A 16,938-nucleotide genomic window follows, 5' to 3' on the forward strand; every position below is an offset into this window, starting at 1 on the left:
ACTGCACATTTTATAGAAATTTCTCTTTTGCTTTTCCAGGTACAAGCAGAACAATTAAAATCACTAAATTTTCCTTTTTGTCAATGGAATTAATTAAAAGCATTCTCTCCAACTTTTCATAGCAAAAGTAAGGACTGATAAAGAATGCAAACTCTTAAAGACAGTAGAATTAAAACAGACCATCCTCACTTTCATGCTTACTTCAGTTTTCAAGTTAAATTATTACTCTAATAAATAACAGTACTTAATAATTTCTTGTACAATGTTTCAAACCTGTTCTAAGTAGCCTCCCCTGTGTATTGAGCTTCACTGGAATTTTTCTGGCAAATTAGTAATGTCAAAAATTCAGACAATGACAGTTTTACCAGTAACAGCTGCTGCCTCCATTTCATCAATTTAATATCAGCTGTTGAACTCACATGCCAGCAACAGGAGAGACTCCTAAAAGGACCACGACTCCAATTCTGTGTCCCTACTGCACCTCCTGAAATCCTGGTTAACCCAACCCCAACACACTTCCTTTCTTTCCCCCATTCCTTTTAACCTTTTTCAGTGCATTTGAAAGCAGCATGTTTCTCCTGACAGGCAGATGAGTCATCCCAAAATATTTCCCAACCAACCAGCACATGCATACCTCCCGGCCAGGAAGTTTACACCTTCCAGCTGGCTTACTGCCTAAAACCAGGTATATGCCCTCTGCATGAGAAATATTTCCTGACTACTCCCAACTATTCTAATGAGTCCCAGCTCTACTTCAAACAAATAAACTCCCAAATTATTCAAGAGAGACAGTGAAATTAAGATGTTAAAAATAAAATGTTTCACCAACCTATTGGTCTCTGGGTTTTGTTAATATATGCACAAAATTTACATAACTAATTGTAAAAAGTCTACTTTAGTTCTAAAGCACATTTTAAAAGAAAAGAAAATACCAAAACCAGCAATTTATCTCTAATGTCTATTTAAAGTTACAGCATTGCTGGAATCATCTTGAAAAAAAATGTATGTTAAAAGCTGTATTTAGAAAACCTACCAAGTTCGCTAAGGCAATTTTATAAGGTTGACTAAATTATGACTTGTTTGCTTTTATTAGACATCTTACAAACTGTAACATCTTAAAAGGACTTCACTAAAAAAAAAAAAGTGTTATGAAATAAGGTGAAGGTGGAGACACTAAATTGCAGTTGAGGCCAACTGCAATCAATCTGTAAAACGATACTTCTTCACTGTCTTTACTAGGGGGAGACCCCACACAGAAATCAACACTACAGTTACACTCATAGACACCGAACCCATTCCATAATTTCCACACTGTGCAATACTAAATTTCCTTTTTTGCAAATGTACAAAACATACATAAAAGTAAGAAAGCAAAAAAACTTACCAAAGGAACAGACTGTACATCAAATGTTTCATTTGCCTTATCTTTTACCAATGCTGCTTCCAGAAGTACTCCCATGTTGTTGCTTTGCTCTTTTTCACCTTTGGTCAGGTCAATATTTTGAGTACAAGGTGTCATTATGGAGTTTGAACTTTCCATTTTACCGTTTAGCATCTCTTTTGAGTTCTCTCCAGATGCTGGAAGCACAGCAGAAGCCAAGGAGCACGCTGGATGGGTAGCGCTTGCTTTGTCAATGTCTTGCGGACTTTGCTTTAACGGAGGTGTTTTTGAAACCTTGTGGGAAGTGTTTCTAGGATGTGTTGTGGCATGTCCAACTTGGGCAGTGAAGAGGTGTTTGTTAACATGTAGCTTATGGGACTTATTTACAGGCAATTCCACCTTAGTATCTTTAGCTAGATCTACTGGTTTTTTCAGCACTTTTATAGAGGAAGGCAATTGCCTTGGGGAACCACCCCTTAAAGGTGAGGAGACAGATGATCGTTGAGAGGACTGAGGAGACTGCTTTAATGCTGCACTGTCTCTTGGCTGTAGCACAGGTCTAGACACAACCTTTGGCTTAACATTTTTGAAATTAGGTTTGGGAAAACTAACTATCTCTGATTTCTTTGCTTTGGTTATTGTGGATGCAATAGGAGACCTGCACATTGGTTTTCTTGCAGTTTGATCTGAACTAGCTTTAAGTCCAGACCTTCTGTTATGCCCTCCTACAAATGCTTCACTTGGTCTCCATCTAGAAGGCTTGTCTGCAATTTCTTCCAAAGCTGAAACAGAAAAAGTCCTATTTTTTGATCGTTCTTTAGGAGTTGAAGTACATAGAGATAAACTGCTTTCATCAGCTGTTGGACTGAAGACCACAAAAGTTGCTTCGCATTTCAGCTCAGGCAAATCTATCTTCTTTAATTTTGGAACACTGCAAGATACAGAAACAATGTTGTGCTTATTCTGAAGAGCAGCATTTGCAGAGATACTTTGTTCTTTGGTTAAAGGCTCACTGCTTTCATTTGATACTTGTTCTCCATCCATTTGATGTACTGGGAGAAGGTGCACACTATTTACATGACTATCCATGCATGCTTCAGCATTCTGAGTTTCATTACAGTAAGGAATAATCTGCAAGGATTTCACTTGGTCATCCTCATTAATATTAATGCATGGTGATAATGCATCTTGTTTATAAGTATCTATACATCCAGCAGGTAGCTCTACCACCTGTGCTCCTGTTTCAGGTGATTCTTTGTCAGTCTTGTTAGTGTTCTTTTGATAGTGCTCAACACTCACAGAGATGAAATTAGGTGTTCTTTCTGAGCTGCTTCTATCAAATTTCTCTCCAATACATACTTCAGAAGAGATAAATGTTTCCCCCAGATGTGTATCATCACTTTGATCAATTCTCAGATTTTCATCTGTAACATTAGTAACATCCAATGTGGTCAGCTGGGAGCATGCCCTGCCATTTTTCAGGGACTGCATGTTCTGCTCTGAAGCAGGAAGAGTTAGTACAGACTTAGAATCAGTCTGACTGTAAGGCACTGAGTGTTTGATACTCTGATTTTGCATTTTTTCCATAGCAAAATCACCTTTCACTAAGTTTGTCGTTGCTTCCAAGCCACAGTTGAAAGGACACATACAAGGCTGTTCAGTCAGAGAAGACCTGCATGCAGCATCTGTATCTCCCAATGGAGCTCCCGTGCATCTGTATTTACCAGGTGTCTTCTGCAGATCAAGTACTTGAATACACGGCTGTTTTAAAAGACTTCTGAAGTCACCCTTATTTTCAAAAATGGTATCACCTTCATGCTCAGCCACTGTATTTTGGTCAGTTGAATTACCATGTATCTTGGCAGCACAGTTCTCTGAGGAAGGTGCACCTCTGCCACATGCATAGCTATTTCCATTTTCATCCCTTAGAAGTAAGGAAGACTTCAAGCCATTCTTTGCTTTGTCATCGGACTTCCCAACATTCATTTTGAAGGCTAAATTTTAAACTGTTTTCATTTTATAATTTAAAATCCCAGAGAATGCAGAATCTTCTGAACTGTGCAGAAAAAAACCCTAACTTCCTTTCCCTGGAATGCATCAATTGTCCTGAAAGATATTTAAAAAGTAGCTCTTTGCTTTCATGCTTCCCAAGAAGATTCAAATATTCTGGAATTAAAAAGAAATTTTAAAAAGTTAGCCAAACCAGGATTTTAAGCCAGTAAGCATTCCTAAGTTCCTAGTCTTCAGACATCAGAGCAGCAACATAGAAGCAACACTCAGAATCCCAGGGAAGTAAAACTTCAGTCCTCATCCCTTGATGCAGAGCAGTAACAACCCCAGAGACTTTTTTCTCTGCACTAAAGGTCTTTTTCCTGCCCTTTGAGGCAGCAAGGCATAGCAGAGGCAGCTGAAGGTTTTCAAAGGGCTGTTTAAGACATCTGAGTTGAAACTAAGAGAGGAGAGGGAGGTTTGTGATCAGCTCTGGGGTACAGCAGTACACTGCTCCCATGCTGCTGGGGCAGCCAACTGTAGATGCACATGGGACCCTTCAGAGTCACGGGAAAGCAATTCCATACCAGCGAACTGCCATCATCTTCTATAAAGATGACACAAGATTAGCCAAATGACAAAACAATCCCAGTGTCTTCTCCAGCACAGCAGAGCCATATATCCTCACCTAAAACCCTACGGAAAGGTGAAGGGGCAGGATTGACATGGACAGACAATGGAGGACAACTGACCACACCATGACTACCATGGGGTAGAGATGCACAAAAAAAACTAGCACAGAGCCCTTGCAACGTACAGTGACAAGCTCCTAACAAGCACTAAGACTGCACCCAAGTACCAAACCCACAAAAATGTGAATGAGGGAGAAGATCAAACTCCATATGAAAGGCTCTTAGTATGAGACCAGAGGTAGGAAGAACTTCAGATTTATAACAAATGGTTGCAGTGAGTGGCAAATCTGCCAGAAGAAGGCTCACTTTCAGAGCAGTAAAACCTGAATAGGTGGGAAGAAGTTCACTGGATCTGACAAGGCAATATGGCAGAAGATGCGTTCATGGACAAAGGTCAGCTTCCCAACTGAAGAAAACGAACAGCTGTTGAACACCTTCACCTGCCTGGAATGACAGATTATACTCTCCAATCAAAGAGCACAAAGGAAGACACTTGTCATCAAAAACAATGAGCAAACAGGTCTGTGGTGTTTAAACGAAAACGCAGACATCAGAGTGTGGTGTCCTCAAACAAGAATTCTGATATAATGGCATATTTGAAATTTGTTGTAGCAGGACATGTCCATCAGGATTAAGTATGGATGGTGGGTGGAATAACTCATAATTCACATAAGAATTATATTAAAGTCTGAAATTATTTCACTGTTTCAACTACGGTGACAATACTGGATGCAATACAAGATAGTTGTAACATCAGAAAAGATGATAATATTAATAATACTAATAAGAGATTTCTGGTATAGCAATGTTGATTAGGCATATTGAAGAATAATTCTATAATCATATTTTTGTGGAAAGAAAACAAACTCTTATGCACAAATACTTCAGAAAGTGTGAAACAAAGCCAGCACACTAAGTAGTGAAAGGTAAGTTACTTCTTGCATTTTTCAAAATTCATTTTTTTCCTTAAACCTTACTTTTCCTTATTTTCTTCATCTGGAAACACAGCTTGACTAACTACATGCAAAATAAAGCCTTTACTATACTAATCAAAAGTATAAAGCTGCAGGGCCCATAAACAGTTTTGAGTACAAAAAAGTAGCACCCAAAGTAAGACTACTGTAGAACTGCAAGAATTTGTCTGCTCTCTATGAACCAAACACAGAGTGGCCTCTAGAGCACAACCCTGTCTTTACACAGTACTTGGAACATCTGACAGACTGAAGGTAAAAAGACCATGAAACAAGGAAAACAAAAACTGCCGAGATCAGACAGCACACCTTCCTCTGCCCGCCTCCCACCCCCAAGATGAAATGACTTGTCTAGCTAAAACATCTCCTGGTTCCTCAAGACTGATCTAGATCTTCTGCTTACCCACTATTACTCAATCCCTAGAGAAGCATAAACAACTGTACTACCTTCACTTTCACCTTCAATTAGGAAACTTAAAGCATATTGAAGAGTTCTTCAAAAAAAAGTCTTCCCTGAAGGCAGGGCAAGAATCTGCTCTGAATAATCTCCCATTTGTTTAAGTCAGTCACAGTCAACTGCTGAGAAATATTTGCAAAGTTTGCTTTCACTGTTGTTTTGACATATTAAAACTTGTTTCTACTTGTCTGGGTACTAGTCCTTAACACAGCTTGCTCACCTAGTCATGAAACAGAAGTTAAGATTCCATTTTGATTCAGCAGTAGCTCAAATCAAGCCAGAAGTCTTATCTCTTTCAAGAGCTTTCTTTCTGTAGAAAATAGGCAACTTCAGTGTATCAAGATTTAGCAAGAATAAAATCCCAAGAATTTAAAGAATGGTGCATTACCTTACAGTATGTGTAGCTAATAATGCCAAAATTTGAAACAACGAAGGTAGCTAAGTCAAATTTGATTCAACTGATACTTAAGAAGCTCCAAAAAAATAAAAGTAGTTTTGATACTGAGTAGAGAACTGAGGAAGCACATTAAAGTTGCACATACCAAGGTATACATATACATATAAGAGTCTGGTTACTCAGTGCTCTGGACTTTCACATAGCCAGAGAACATGTAGAAATAAATTACTCATTCAACTATTTTTAATCCAAATCTTCATTATAGTAATCAATATTTTCATGAACAAGTATACCAGCTTCAAATACAGCTTCACATCCACATTTAGATTCCTGAAAGCATCCTGCATAAAAAGAGAGGTATTCCTACAGATCAGCTATGGTATTTAAAAATCTGTAACCTAGATGAACATTATTCCTTAAAGAATTGACATTCTACAACTCTCCATATAACAATATGTTCATTAAGCTTATGAAAATGCATCCTGGTGATGAGAAATTCATTAGTTTTAGATTTGTGATAGGAGGCTGAATGAAAAATTAACCTCAGCCCAGCATCTCCTCCATGGGGGGTGTCAGTAGCAGACACACAGACACAAGTTACCCTTGCTGGGAACACAGTGTTCCTGGCAACTAGTGACTTGAGGAATTCTCTAAACTAAATACTAATAAATTTGCTTTGACTTGGTCTTACATTAAGCATTGTGAATGCCTGGCCTCCACAACACACTATAGTGCAGTGCAAAACAGTTCAGCTATTTTTGTCTTCAGTAAAGCTCAGCTTACCAAATTTCAGTTGCGTACCTCAAATGCTTACACACAGCTGAAAAAGTCTTCGTTACCTGAGCTCTAAGTTTTCTCTTTCCTCAACTGAAATTTAGAGCTTGGTGTAACAGTAGCACCACTTGGAAAAACAAAAAAACCTCACCCCCCCAAAAAAACCCCCACCAAACAAAATCCCCAAAAACTTGGCAAGTAGATTATTCTAAAAAGAGGAGGGATTGGCTGCCAACAGCCTCAGATCCAGGAGAAATACATTACAACATAAAGAAGTGGGCTCAGAGCAAGATTCTGTCATTTCTACTAACAACAAGCGGTGTACAGGCATGCACTGTTGAAGGGCAGGGAGACAGTCATTTGTTCACTGCAAGGTAAACAGGAATCAAAACCAGGTGATTACAATAGATAATTCAACCCACAGGCTGACAAAGTACTACAAGAACTCAAGTCAGTTTGTGTTAGTGTCACAACGTAGACAGTAATAATTTATGCTTTTCCTGGTACTCCATCTGGAATTTGATTCTTTCAAGCATTTACTCAAACCCATCAGGTATGTTTGTGAAGCTTGTACGAAGGGGAACATGGGGTGGGGAATAAACCTGAAAGGAGAGGGTATGCCCAAACATGCAGGGAGGCAGTCCAGAAGTGCTCTAATTAACTGAATATGCTTTGATACCAGACAAAATGCAGCATCAGCGTTCCAGCAGAAAACCTTATTACTCGGTCATGATTACTACAGTCCCTGAAATTAACAACCATACAAAGCATTTCATATGTTAATGCATTGCACTACAACCAATTTACTTGACTGTGTCCTGTAACACAACACAATCACAGAACTATGACTGTTTCAGCATATACACTTGAAGGCAGAGGTGGCATCATCCACAGCAACCAGGCATCCCTCCCAACATGCTGTTCAGTGTTGCTTGAATATGCCCCATAAGAAAGCACTAGGAAAACACAAAATGGTTCAGATAATGCTGCATTTACACAGAATTGCACATTTCAGAGCTCTCTGTACTGCCTCAGTAATATCACATTCTAATGTAAACTAGCCTATTGCCAAGCTAATTCAAACGATTCTAGAGAGGATAAGTTAAGCTCCTATAATAACTTCACACAAACATTTACAACATTATAAGGACTGTCTACTCCTAGAAGTGCATTACATTAAGTTCTCATATGCTCATGGCATTGCTTGCTTCAGAATACACAGCATCACCAGTGAGTGTACTGTGAAGGTCTTTATAAAAGAACAAAAAACCCCAACAAACCATCAAACCAAAAACAAACCCACCCACAGGGTAGCTAAGCAGTATCAGTATGCCTTAGTCAAAGACGTTTTAAAAGTCAGAAATCATGTTAGACACTTAATACAGTAAAGCAGAAATAATGTGCAAGTTATGTTTGCAAGCAATCTTGCAGGCATTTTTGACTCAGGGAGTATTATAATTTCCAAAAGCACAAACCATCAGGTTTTGCCTTCTACTGGGCTATTTGCTAGCCTGTTTCAAGACTGAAGCAGCATCATAACAGAAAAGTTACAGTAATCAAGGAGCATTGATTTGAATCAGTTACATCTTGGCTCTAAGATATGGAAGAAATGGAAAGTCGAACAGCAGTTCCACGGCAGAAATCAGGCATCCTGAAATTGTGTAAGCGGTTTTGACTTCCCATAAGATATTCAAACCATGACACTACCATCAGACTACCCCAAAACTTGATAACTGATCCTAACAAGTACACTGACCCTTGTAGTTCATCCTACTAGTGAATAAATGGTTGTTTGAGACAGCAATGCTAGCTCTTTCCCTAAACTCTCAGCCTCCAGTGTTGGAGGCTCACTCCTCTGAGTGCTGGTTCAATGGAAAGTTTTAAAGGCATTCAAAACCTTCTTTGCACTGCTCATAGTCATTGCTTTGCTGAGATGAAAAGTCCTTATCTATTTAATTACTTGTAAACTCTGGTCATCCTTGTTGTCCTGTCTTTAAGGATATTATGCTGGTTCTCTCCATCTTCAATTTCAGACTATTTGTAAGCCCATAACACACAGAGATACTCCAACAGATTTATACAGTGTCTCGATTACACAGTTCTTCCTGTAATAATTGACAACTTTTGAGTTTTATTGTTAGGTAAGTTTTAGGAGAACTCTGTATTCAAGAGTGGAACACTGGTCCTTTTTTTTTTTTTTTTTTTTTTTTTTTTTTTTAAATAAGTAAATAAAGGCCATCTTTTACTTAGATAACCAAGATACATGATAACATTGTCTAGAAGTGTCATCCAGTATTTTAAGGATTTGGAAGTACATGCAACCTCCTAGACCAGTGTTCCTCAAGTGCATATGTCTTTCCCCCCACTCTGTTTTACAGCAACTGCCAGGATGAAACTCATGTAAGTAAGAGCTAAGCAAACACCAGACAGTGACAAACACCAGCTATTAACACACTGCAAGCAAGGAAGTGTACGGAGATTAATCAAACAAAACCAAAGCTACCTATTTGAATGTGCAGATGAGAATAACAATAAGCCCCTCGCTTGAATAGTCCAGCACACTCTCATAACTTAATCGGACTCTCATTTGTAGCTTCATTAAGACAGCATTCATGGCTAAAAGTGTCAGACTACTCAAAAAGTTTTCAACTGCACACATGGTCACTTAAATACATAGTTAAAATTTATCTATTGCCATCATGAACAAAGTCTGTGCATGGTTTTCTAGGAGATCAATACTCAGTCTGTTCCACTCTAGGAACTTGCAAAAAGTTATTTCTTAATGATAAATTAGACATTACCTTTTTTGCTGTGTTTGGTTTGGTGGGGGTTTTTTTGTTTGTTTTTGTTTGTTTGGGTTTTTTTGCTATTCTGTCACAACTAAATTATTTAGCAAAAGCATATGTTATTTTAGAAGGAAGGATAAGCTTTCAGGTCAAAATGAAAGTAAGGAGCTGAAACCTGAAAAAACAAACAGTGTATTTATTATAGCACTTCCTTGCAAGGTCAAGGTTCAGGTACTTCTTTTTGAAAGACTTGATTGAATAGGTAAGCACAAACAAGCCTGAGACTGTCAGAGCTCTGTATTCAACAATCCTCATCAGTGTTCAAGTTATTTCACTAGATAGGGATTACCAATCAGATCACCTTCTCTGCTTCCTGGAATTCTACTAAACTGGTTTTGTCCACTGCTACCATTTAAAGGGTACATTCATATATTTTGGTATCTTGAAGTTATGAAACAGTGAGCCAGGATTATTCACAGAAGTTTTCCCACTGATTGAAATATTATCAGTATAGGAAGAAAGGCAGTAATGTATTATGAAGAACAAAAATACTTTGTGAACTCCTGCTAAGTCTCTCTATCTGCTCATATAGACCAAATTAGGTCTGTGCTCTTCAAGAGCATCCTCGAGTTTCAAGCTAGTCTTCAGATATCCAGGAAATTCCCTGATGCCTCTCATCATACATTCTTGACCATAACTTCTCATTCTCTGACAGAATTCCATCCATCAGCACCCCTGCTGCCCATTTTCCTTTAAACCAACTTCAAACAGTCAAAATAGAAGCTGTTCCAAAATAACAGGTCATTCCTCTCCCCCAGCCATTCTATTCTGCACTAATGTTTCTCTTCTTATACAGACCTGCCAATCTTCTTAATTTGCCCCATGTTCTTCTCATCCCAGCTAAGTCAAATACAGTAGGGAAGCAGGTACACAGGGTAGCAATGCAGAGTAATCATTGTATCTTGGATTCTCAAGATAAATGGCAGTGGTTTTGCTGGTGGCTTTATGGTAGCATAATTTTTTAGTGTTTTTGTTGTTGTTTAGTTTTTTTGGGGTTTTTTGTGTATGAGATTTTTAAAATTTGGGTTTAAAATATTCAGATTATTTAATAAATAATATTTAAGTGAAGACTGTCTGCTGCTAATCTCTTCTTGTCTGACAAGTACAAAGCTTTCACAAAACAGCAAGTACAACAGAAAGAAATACTCTGCAGAAGCAGCACAACATTGCAAGTGTAGTGGCTAAAATACCAGTTGCAACCTTTGGGGTTAAAAAAACAAAAAAAAACAACAAAAAAAAAGGTTGTTTCCTAAGAATGAGCTGCAATTTGGCCGGTCAGAGTCGAAATCTTTAATCATTACCACAATGTGCCAGGCAGCATAGACTGAGAGTTCTTAAAGTTATGTGCTAACTTAAAACTTTGCATGTTCCTGAACTTTTTATGAAGCATCTGTGCCCACAGCCCTAGTGTGAATACTATACAACTTGGAGCTGACGTTAGCAGTACTCTTAGTATGGACTGTACCAATGGACAGTTAAAGATACAGAAAGCCTCACCTGCTCCCCTGCATTGCATGTTCTTCAGATCTTCACCTACAACTGAGAAGCTTTTCAGCATCTGGCTACATTTAACACAGATGTACAATATGAACTAATTTACACAGCATTTGGAGTACTCTCAACCTGTAGTGAAGCAAGATACTGTAAGTACAGCAGCATTACTTAGTTCTAGTGGAATATTCTGTCCAATGCATATAACGATTAATTTCTGCAAAGAAGCAGACCAAAATGGTAACTAATGACTGAAAGAGCAGCATCTTTGCCATGATATTGATTTGCAGTAGAAATTGAAGAATTAATCAATATGCCTAGGATTTCTCACATTAACTAAGTTAGAAATTTAACTAGCTTGCAGTTTTTGCAGACTCTAAAGTTGTTTTCTGTGCAAAAGTGGTCAGTTATTCAGTAAAGACTACAGTCAGTCACAAACAGTTTCCACTGACACATCAAGAAGTTCTACCACTGTGTTAGGACTGCACTTTTGCACATCATCACAGCAGAATTTAATTCTGAAGATGCTGCATTTGCCAATTAAAAACCAGTGCTTTTAGACTTAAAAAAATACTTAGGTTATGGATTCTATAAAGTGAAAAAAAATCTAACAAAATTGCAATAAACTGGTTACATGAAATAATATTTTGGTAGCCAAATGGGAAGCAGCACCAACCCAATTATCAGAAGTCCTAAAAGCATAATGGTCATTGAGGATTTTCAGCAAGTATTGCTGGATAGTAGTTTAAATCCTGACAGTTTTGCCAGTATTTCACCTGCAATGTTGTACAACTGGGATCTGGAGCAAGGGGGCAATTCACAACTATTGTTTCAAGTGTTGCAGTCTCAGGCAAAAATAACCCAAATAAAACACATTTGGTTTACATTCAAAATAAAATCTCGTTATTTTTCCTACAAAGGAAACTGTTTCTCACAGTGAGATCAGTCCTGACACAAGAGTTGTATTCTTTCTACATTTTTTGGTTGCTTTCCTTTGGACCCAAAAGACAAAAGCCTCTGAATCCAAGAGGGACCAGCTCTGCAAAGCTAAACACAGCACTGCACCTCTGCAACAGACAAATGGCAAGAAATATGCTGTGGCAGTTTTGCAGAGGTGGTTAAAAAAAAAAGAAAGCAACAGCTTAATTTATGCAACGCTATCGGGTAGCAGGCTGCAGTTGATGATCTCTAGAAAGCATGAGCTCACAGTGCTGCTGGGCACATGCTGCTTGAAAGGCAGCCAGGGCAGGGTGATCCAAGGGACCCCCTGACAGGGATGCAGACATACAACTTGCCAGCTGTGCCCTGCAGTTTCTCTTTGGCTCTTGGGATGGGACTCCATTTGAGCCCTGAGCAGCAGCAGCAGCACTCCCAGAAAGGGGGGCTCTGCATTTGCAGGGCAACAGCAGGACTCAGAGCTCCTGTACAGAAATCCTGTCAGTCCATCTGAGACTCCACGAGAACGCTGCAGGCTACCAAAGAATTATAAATTTCTTCCTTAAAACTCAAGTGGTACAAATTCATTTTTAAACTAGTTTTCCTTTAATCAATTTGCTTAAAGTCAAGCATAAAATCCAAATGGTGCTTGTTATAGACTACATGTTGTTTTACCGGATAGCCAAGCCTCTTCCAAAACTAATTCAGAGAGCTGAAGGATGTTATAACTTCAAATGTAAACTCCTCAAAAACCTCTCCCCATTAAAATAATAGCTGACTTGACAACTTCCCACAAGAATAAAGTGTATATACATCATCACATCATTGCAGACACCCTGGAACTACAGTTATATGTTATATGGGAACATTAGCTTTGATTTCAACTAAAGACTGATTAAAATAAATTCCACAGGCAGTGACAGAAGTCACAGAAAAAATTACAGCAACTTCTATAGATTCTGCAAAGAGACAGGCAAAGATTCTATTTAAATGATCCTTTATAGTCTTACATTCAAAACTCAAAGGTTCCCTGGTTCAAAACTCTAGGGAGCACCAAGGTGTAAAGCATCACTGTGCCCAAGTTCCTCCAAAGCTGCGCATCAAGGACATAATACATACGTGTCATTAACTGAGACAGAATATTACTTCTAGGATTCACGTTGGTCACAGACCTTCACTATTTCGTTCTGCTAAGAACCAGCACCATATGGCAGCTTCTGGGTCAAAGAGTCACTTAACAGTACAGAAATTTATGGAACTGCCATCCATATCAAAGGCAAGTCAGAAACACTTTGATAAGTATTTCACCACTCTGTAGTGCAGGTGGAAAGCTCCTACACAGGGCTAACACAAAGAAGCATATTTGAGTAACTTCATACAGCTGACATTAGTTTGGAACACAGATAAGGAACTCCTGCACTTCAGCTGAAAGAAGTTAAGAAAACAATGCTCACACATGGCCATGTATTTGGGCAGCACACTGCAGGGGGCAGGGGGGTAAGGGAATGAGGAAGAAACACCATTGGAAAAAAATAAACAAAAAACTGACGTTCAGGTACCTAGTAAAACCAAATAATGTCCTGTGAAGGGTAACCAACTTCCTTTTGAAAGCAATCTCAGTTTGTTTAAGTTTGCATGATAGAATTACTTCCTCTACCAGCAGCAAGTTCAACAAAGCTTGTCAACAATGCTGCAGTTTCTCAATTTCCATCCAGAAATCCATCAATTCACAGTGCACAAACCAGGGTCCTCATGTCCTGCTCAATCAGGACTCTGCATACACAGCTTGTTGATCAACTCTGGTAAATGAAATCCCAGAATACTGGAGCAGGCTGAATACAGAAGAGTTGCCTATGCAGGCCAGGGAGGGGGGAAAAGCCCAACAAAATAAACCCAAACCACAACACACACCCAGTGCTGAGTAATCTTAGAAAATACATAGGGGAAAAGTCATTAAGCTTCTCCTGCTAGGAAAATACATAGCCATAACTGCCAAAAGCTGGGAGAAGAAAAAAAAAAAGTTGAGCTGAGCAAAATATCCAAGGGAATCCACAAGATCCACTGGACATTTCATTTCTATTTCTCTAATTTTGGAGGCTATTTAAGAGCATATTCCTGGAAGAGGAGGTTGTTTCTACCTTGATGTTTTTCCTTCAAACCCACCACTGGGGTTCTGCTCTCTCTGAGCGAAATTAAACATAGCAGAGGTGTTTTCACAAGCCCTTTGGGTAGTATACTGCTCACAAATGTGAACTACAAGCCATTAATGCTGCATTAGAAACTTTCTCCAGAGGAAACTGCCTCACAAGAATTAGGGGTGGAAGGGATTGGCACCTTGAAACCACTTGATTCCGTCATCTGAAAAGTTCAGCTACAGCAAAGCCTTCAGGATTGAAAAGCAGTATGTGGTGGTTAGACTTAAAACTGTTCAAAAGTTTGCTGAAAGAAGTAATAAGAATGGTAGTCTGCAAAATAGTTTTATGAATAGGGTGGTGACAATAAACTTCCTTGGGCTGAATTTCTTCCATCTACAAGGAAGTTCCTAGTCAAAACTTCCAAAACCTGGTATGCCAGAAGTCAGAAGGAAGGACAGTACCCAGGAGCTGGAACAACGGTCATGCAGGAGGCCAAGGTTAAACCTGTGGGCAAGGTACCAAGTGCTCAAATTAGTCCTGCTCTTCTGATCTTGCACATGACAGACTGACTGGTGCTGAGTACTTTGTTCCTGACCACTGAGAAGAGTTTGTAGGAAAAATAAGACTTCTTTTTTTAATTAGAAAGAAGAAGATTGTGTATTCTTAAATGCTCCCATGGCAAGTAAACAACCTCTACTGAGGCATACATATTGGTCTCAAAATCAAGCTGTGTGTCAGACAATCAAGCCTTCCACAGCAAGTTGTTAGACTGAGTCCTTTGACTGTTTTCTCCACAAATCGTTGCAATGTAGAGAATGGAAGGTATGAAAGGTAGCAAAAGCAACTGTTTTTATAATAGTAAACTGTACCAGTCTTCTGAACTGTTTCACAAAATCTTCCTCTCCCCACCCAAGGCAGAAACAAGAGCAACTGCCTGCTTAAACTTCCAGTTTTAAGTCCTACCAGTTTATCACCCACCTCTGTCCTAGTAGTTGCACCAAAACTGGCATGTTTCTCCCCGTTGTGTCCCTGAATTCCACATCTGCATAACAAGACTGAAAATTTGGGGTTTTCAATTATTGTTATCCACACTTCAAATTAAAAGTTATCTAGTAACAAATTTAAGGGCTGTGGACAAGCTACATTCATTTCTAAAAATGATTTAGGTGTACAAACCTGTGCTCCCATGTACTATAAAGAAACCACAATTTCACATAGCAGGTGGTAATACAAACTAAATCCAAGCCAATCACATGCTGTAGAAGAGAGGCTGGAAACTCTACGAGAATGCTTTCTATATCCAATACACTTGAGAGATTCCCACAGACTCCAGTGAAAGAGCAAAGAGCCTTACACACAGAGAACACACTGACATTCGCATACCAACAAGCCAGAGAGCATGTTTTGGTTTAAGCAGAGTAATCTTAACAAACACAAGAATACAGCTGTCATCAGTGCTTTCTCCAGTCCTCTGCACCAGCTTAGCAGCTAATTTTTAGATCTTCACCTATCACAAGCTTCAGTTATTTTGCACAGAATGTAGCACAAGAAACACTACTCTTACACTGTGCTTACTTAAACAAGCCTACTCAGCATTACATTCCACATGCAGAAATAAAACAAAATAAACCTCAGTGTTCAGGTTTCTTTATATGTCAGTACTTGTATCTTTGCTTATATCACCAGACAATGGAAAAATACATTTTAAAAGCTGTTTGACAAAACAAACACAATTCTTATCACAACCACTGATTCAGTGCAATAATAAACTTGAGCTTGCAGTTAGGTTAACTTGATTAATCAGATGCCTATCTCTACCTTAGAGATAAAGAGTAACTCATTTATAGTGTAGAAAGACAAAATACAATTCTAGGATTTAACTATAAAATACTTACCCTTTAAATAACACAAAATACATTTACTAAGATCCCTGTTAAGTTTGCAACATCAAATATATATGTAAATCAACAATTAGATCAGTGAATAATTTGGATTCCAAACCAACCACTGGTGAACTGATTCTCTTCTGAATCAAACTATGTAATAACAAAGTCAAAGTCAAGCTCTGCTAACTGAAATTACAGCACCAGAACCTTGAGCAGAAGTCTGCATTTGCAGAGATTCACCCCATGGGCTAGGCAGATCCATCTCACACGTACCTAGAAGACCAATACTTCAAAATGTTAACTATGGAAGGGGAAACCAAATATCAACTCAGAGATCATTCCTGTGGTCCCACCACCAGACTTCTTTCAAACTGAGGATGCCAAGTTTCATGTCTCTCAGATTACATGAACTACAAGAGTTTGACAACCCTGGCATGACATCCCACCTCTTTGCCAAGATGCACAGAGCCAGCTCAGATCCAGAAAAGCTGACAGCTTCTCCAACACAAGGAGAATCACCTTAATAACCAAGCAGATTTAACAACCAAACAGTAATCACAACTGCACTCTCACTTGAACGACTACAAAGTGTATCATTAGTAAAATGGGACACCCCAATACCAGACTCTCCTGACTGCAGGCTGCTATATCTTCCCCACAATTAAAATAAACCCCAACAAGTTCACACACTCTAGGTGCTTGAGAAAAAACCAAAAGTTCTAGTCAATGTAGGAAGAAAAATAAAGGCCTCCTTTTTGGATAATGGCGTCAGAGTAAAAGTCCCCACTCAGAGCAGAATGGCAAAGCTGGCTTTTAGACTACTGACTGGTGAGGAGGAGAGAGAGTTAGAGGCAAGAGAGAGTCACAAGAACACATTTTGCTTAATAACCTAACCATATTCAGAAAGAAACAAGATGCCAGTACTGTCACACTCACTTTAGACATTTTATTAAGAAAAATCCTAAGCTCTTTGGAAAAAACAT

General features: G+C 38.8%; 1 protein-coding gene across 7 annotated transcripts in view; it reads right to left on the reverse strand.

Moving 5' to 3' along the window:
- The window catches only part of MTUS1 (microtubule associated scaffold protein 1), a 115,534-nt gene that overhangs the window by 80,154 nt on the left and 18,442 nt on the right, over positions 1-16,938 (reverse strand). For 6 of the 7 annotated variants that reach the window (XM_040065769.2, XM_040065772.2, XM_040065770.1 and 3 more), the window contains exon 2: positions 1,385-3,547. In XM_040065769.2, coding sequence (XP_039921703.1) covers positions 1,385-3,367 — 1,983 coding nt within the window. In that variant the 5' untranslated portion in view covers positions 3,368-3,547. Of the gene's footprint in view, positions 1-1,384; positions 3,548-5,710; positions 5,801-16,938 lie in introns of all 7 variants that reach the window. The other variant, XM_040065767.2, reaches the window with a different exon arrangement.

This window comes from Hirundo rustica, chromosome 5, assembly GCF_015227805.2.
Source record: "Hirundo rustica isolate bHirRus1 chromosome 5, bHirRus1.pri.v3, whole genome shotgun sequence".
NCBI lineage: Eukaryota > Metazoa > Chordata > Aves > Passeriformes > Hirundinidae > Hirundo > Hirundo rustica.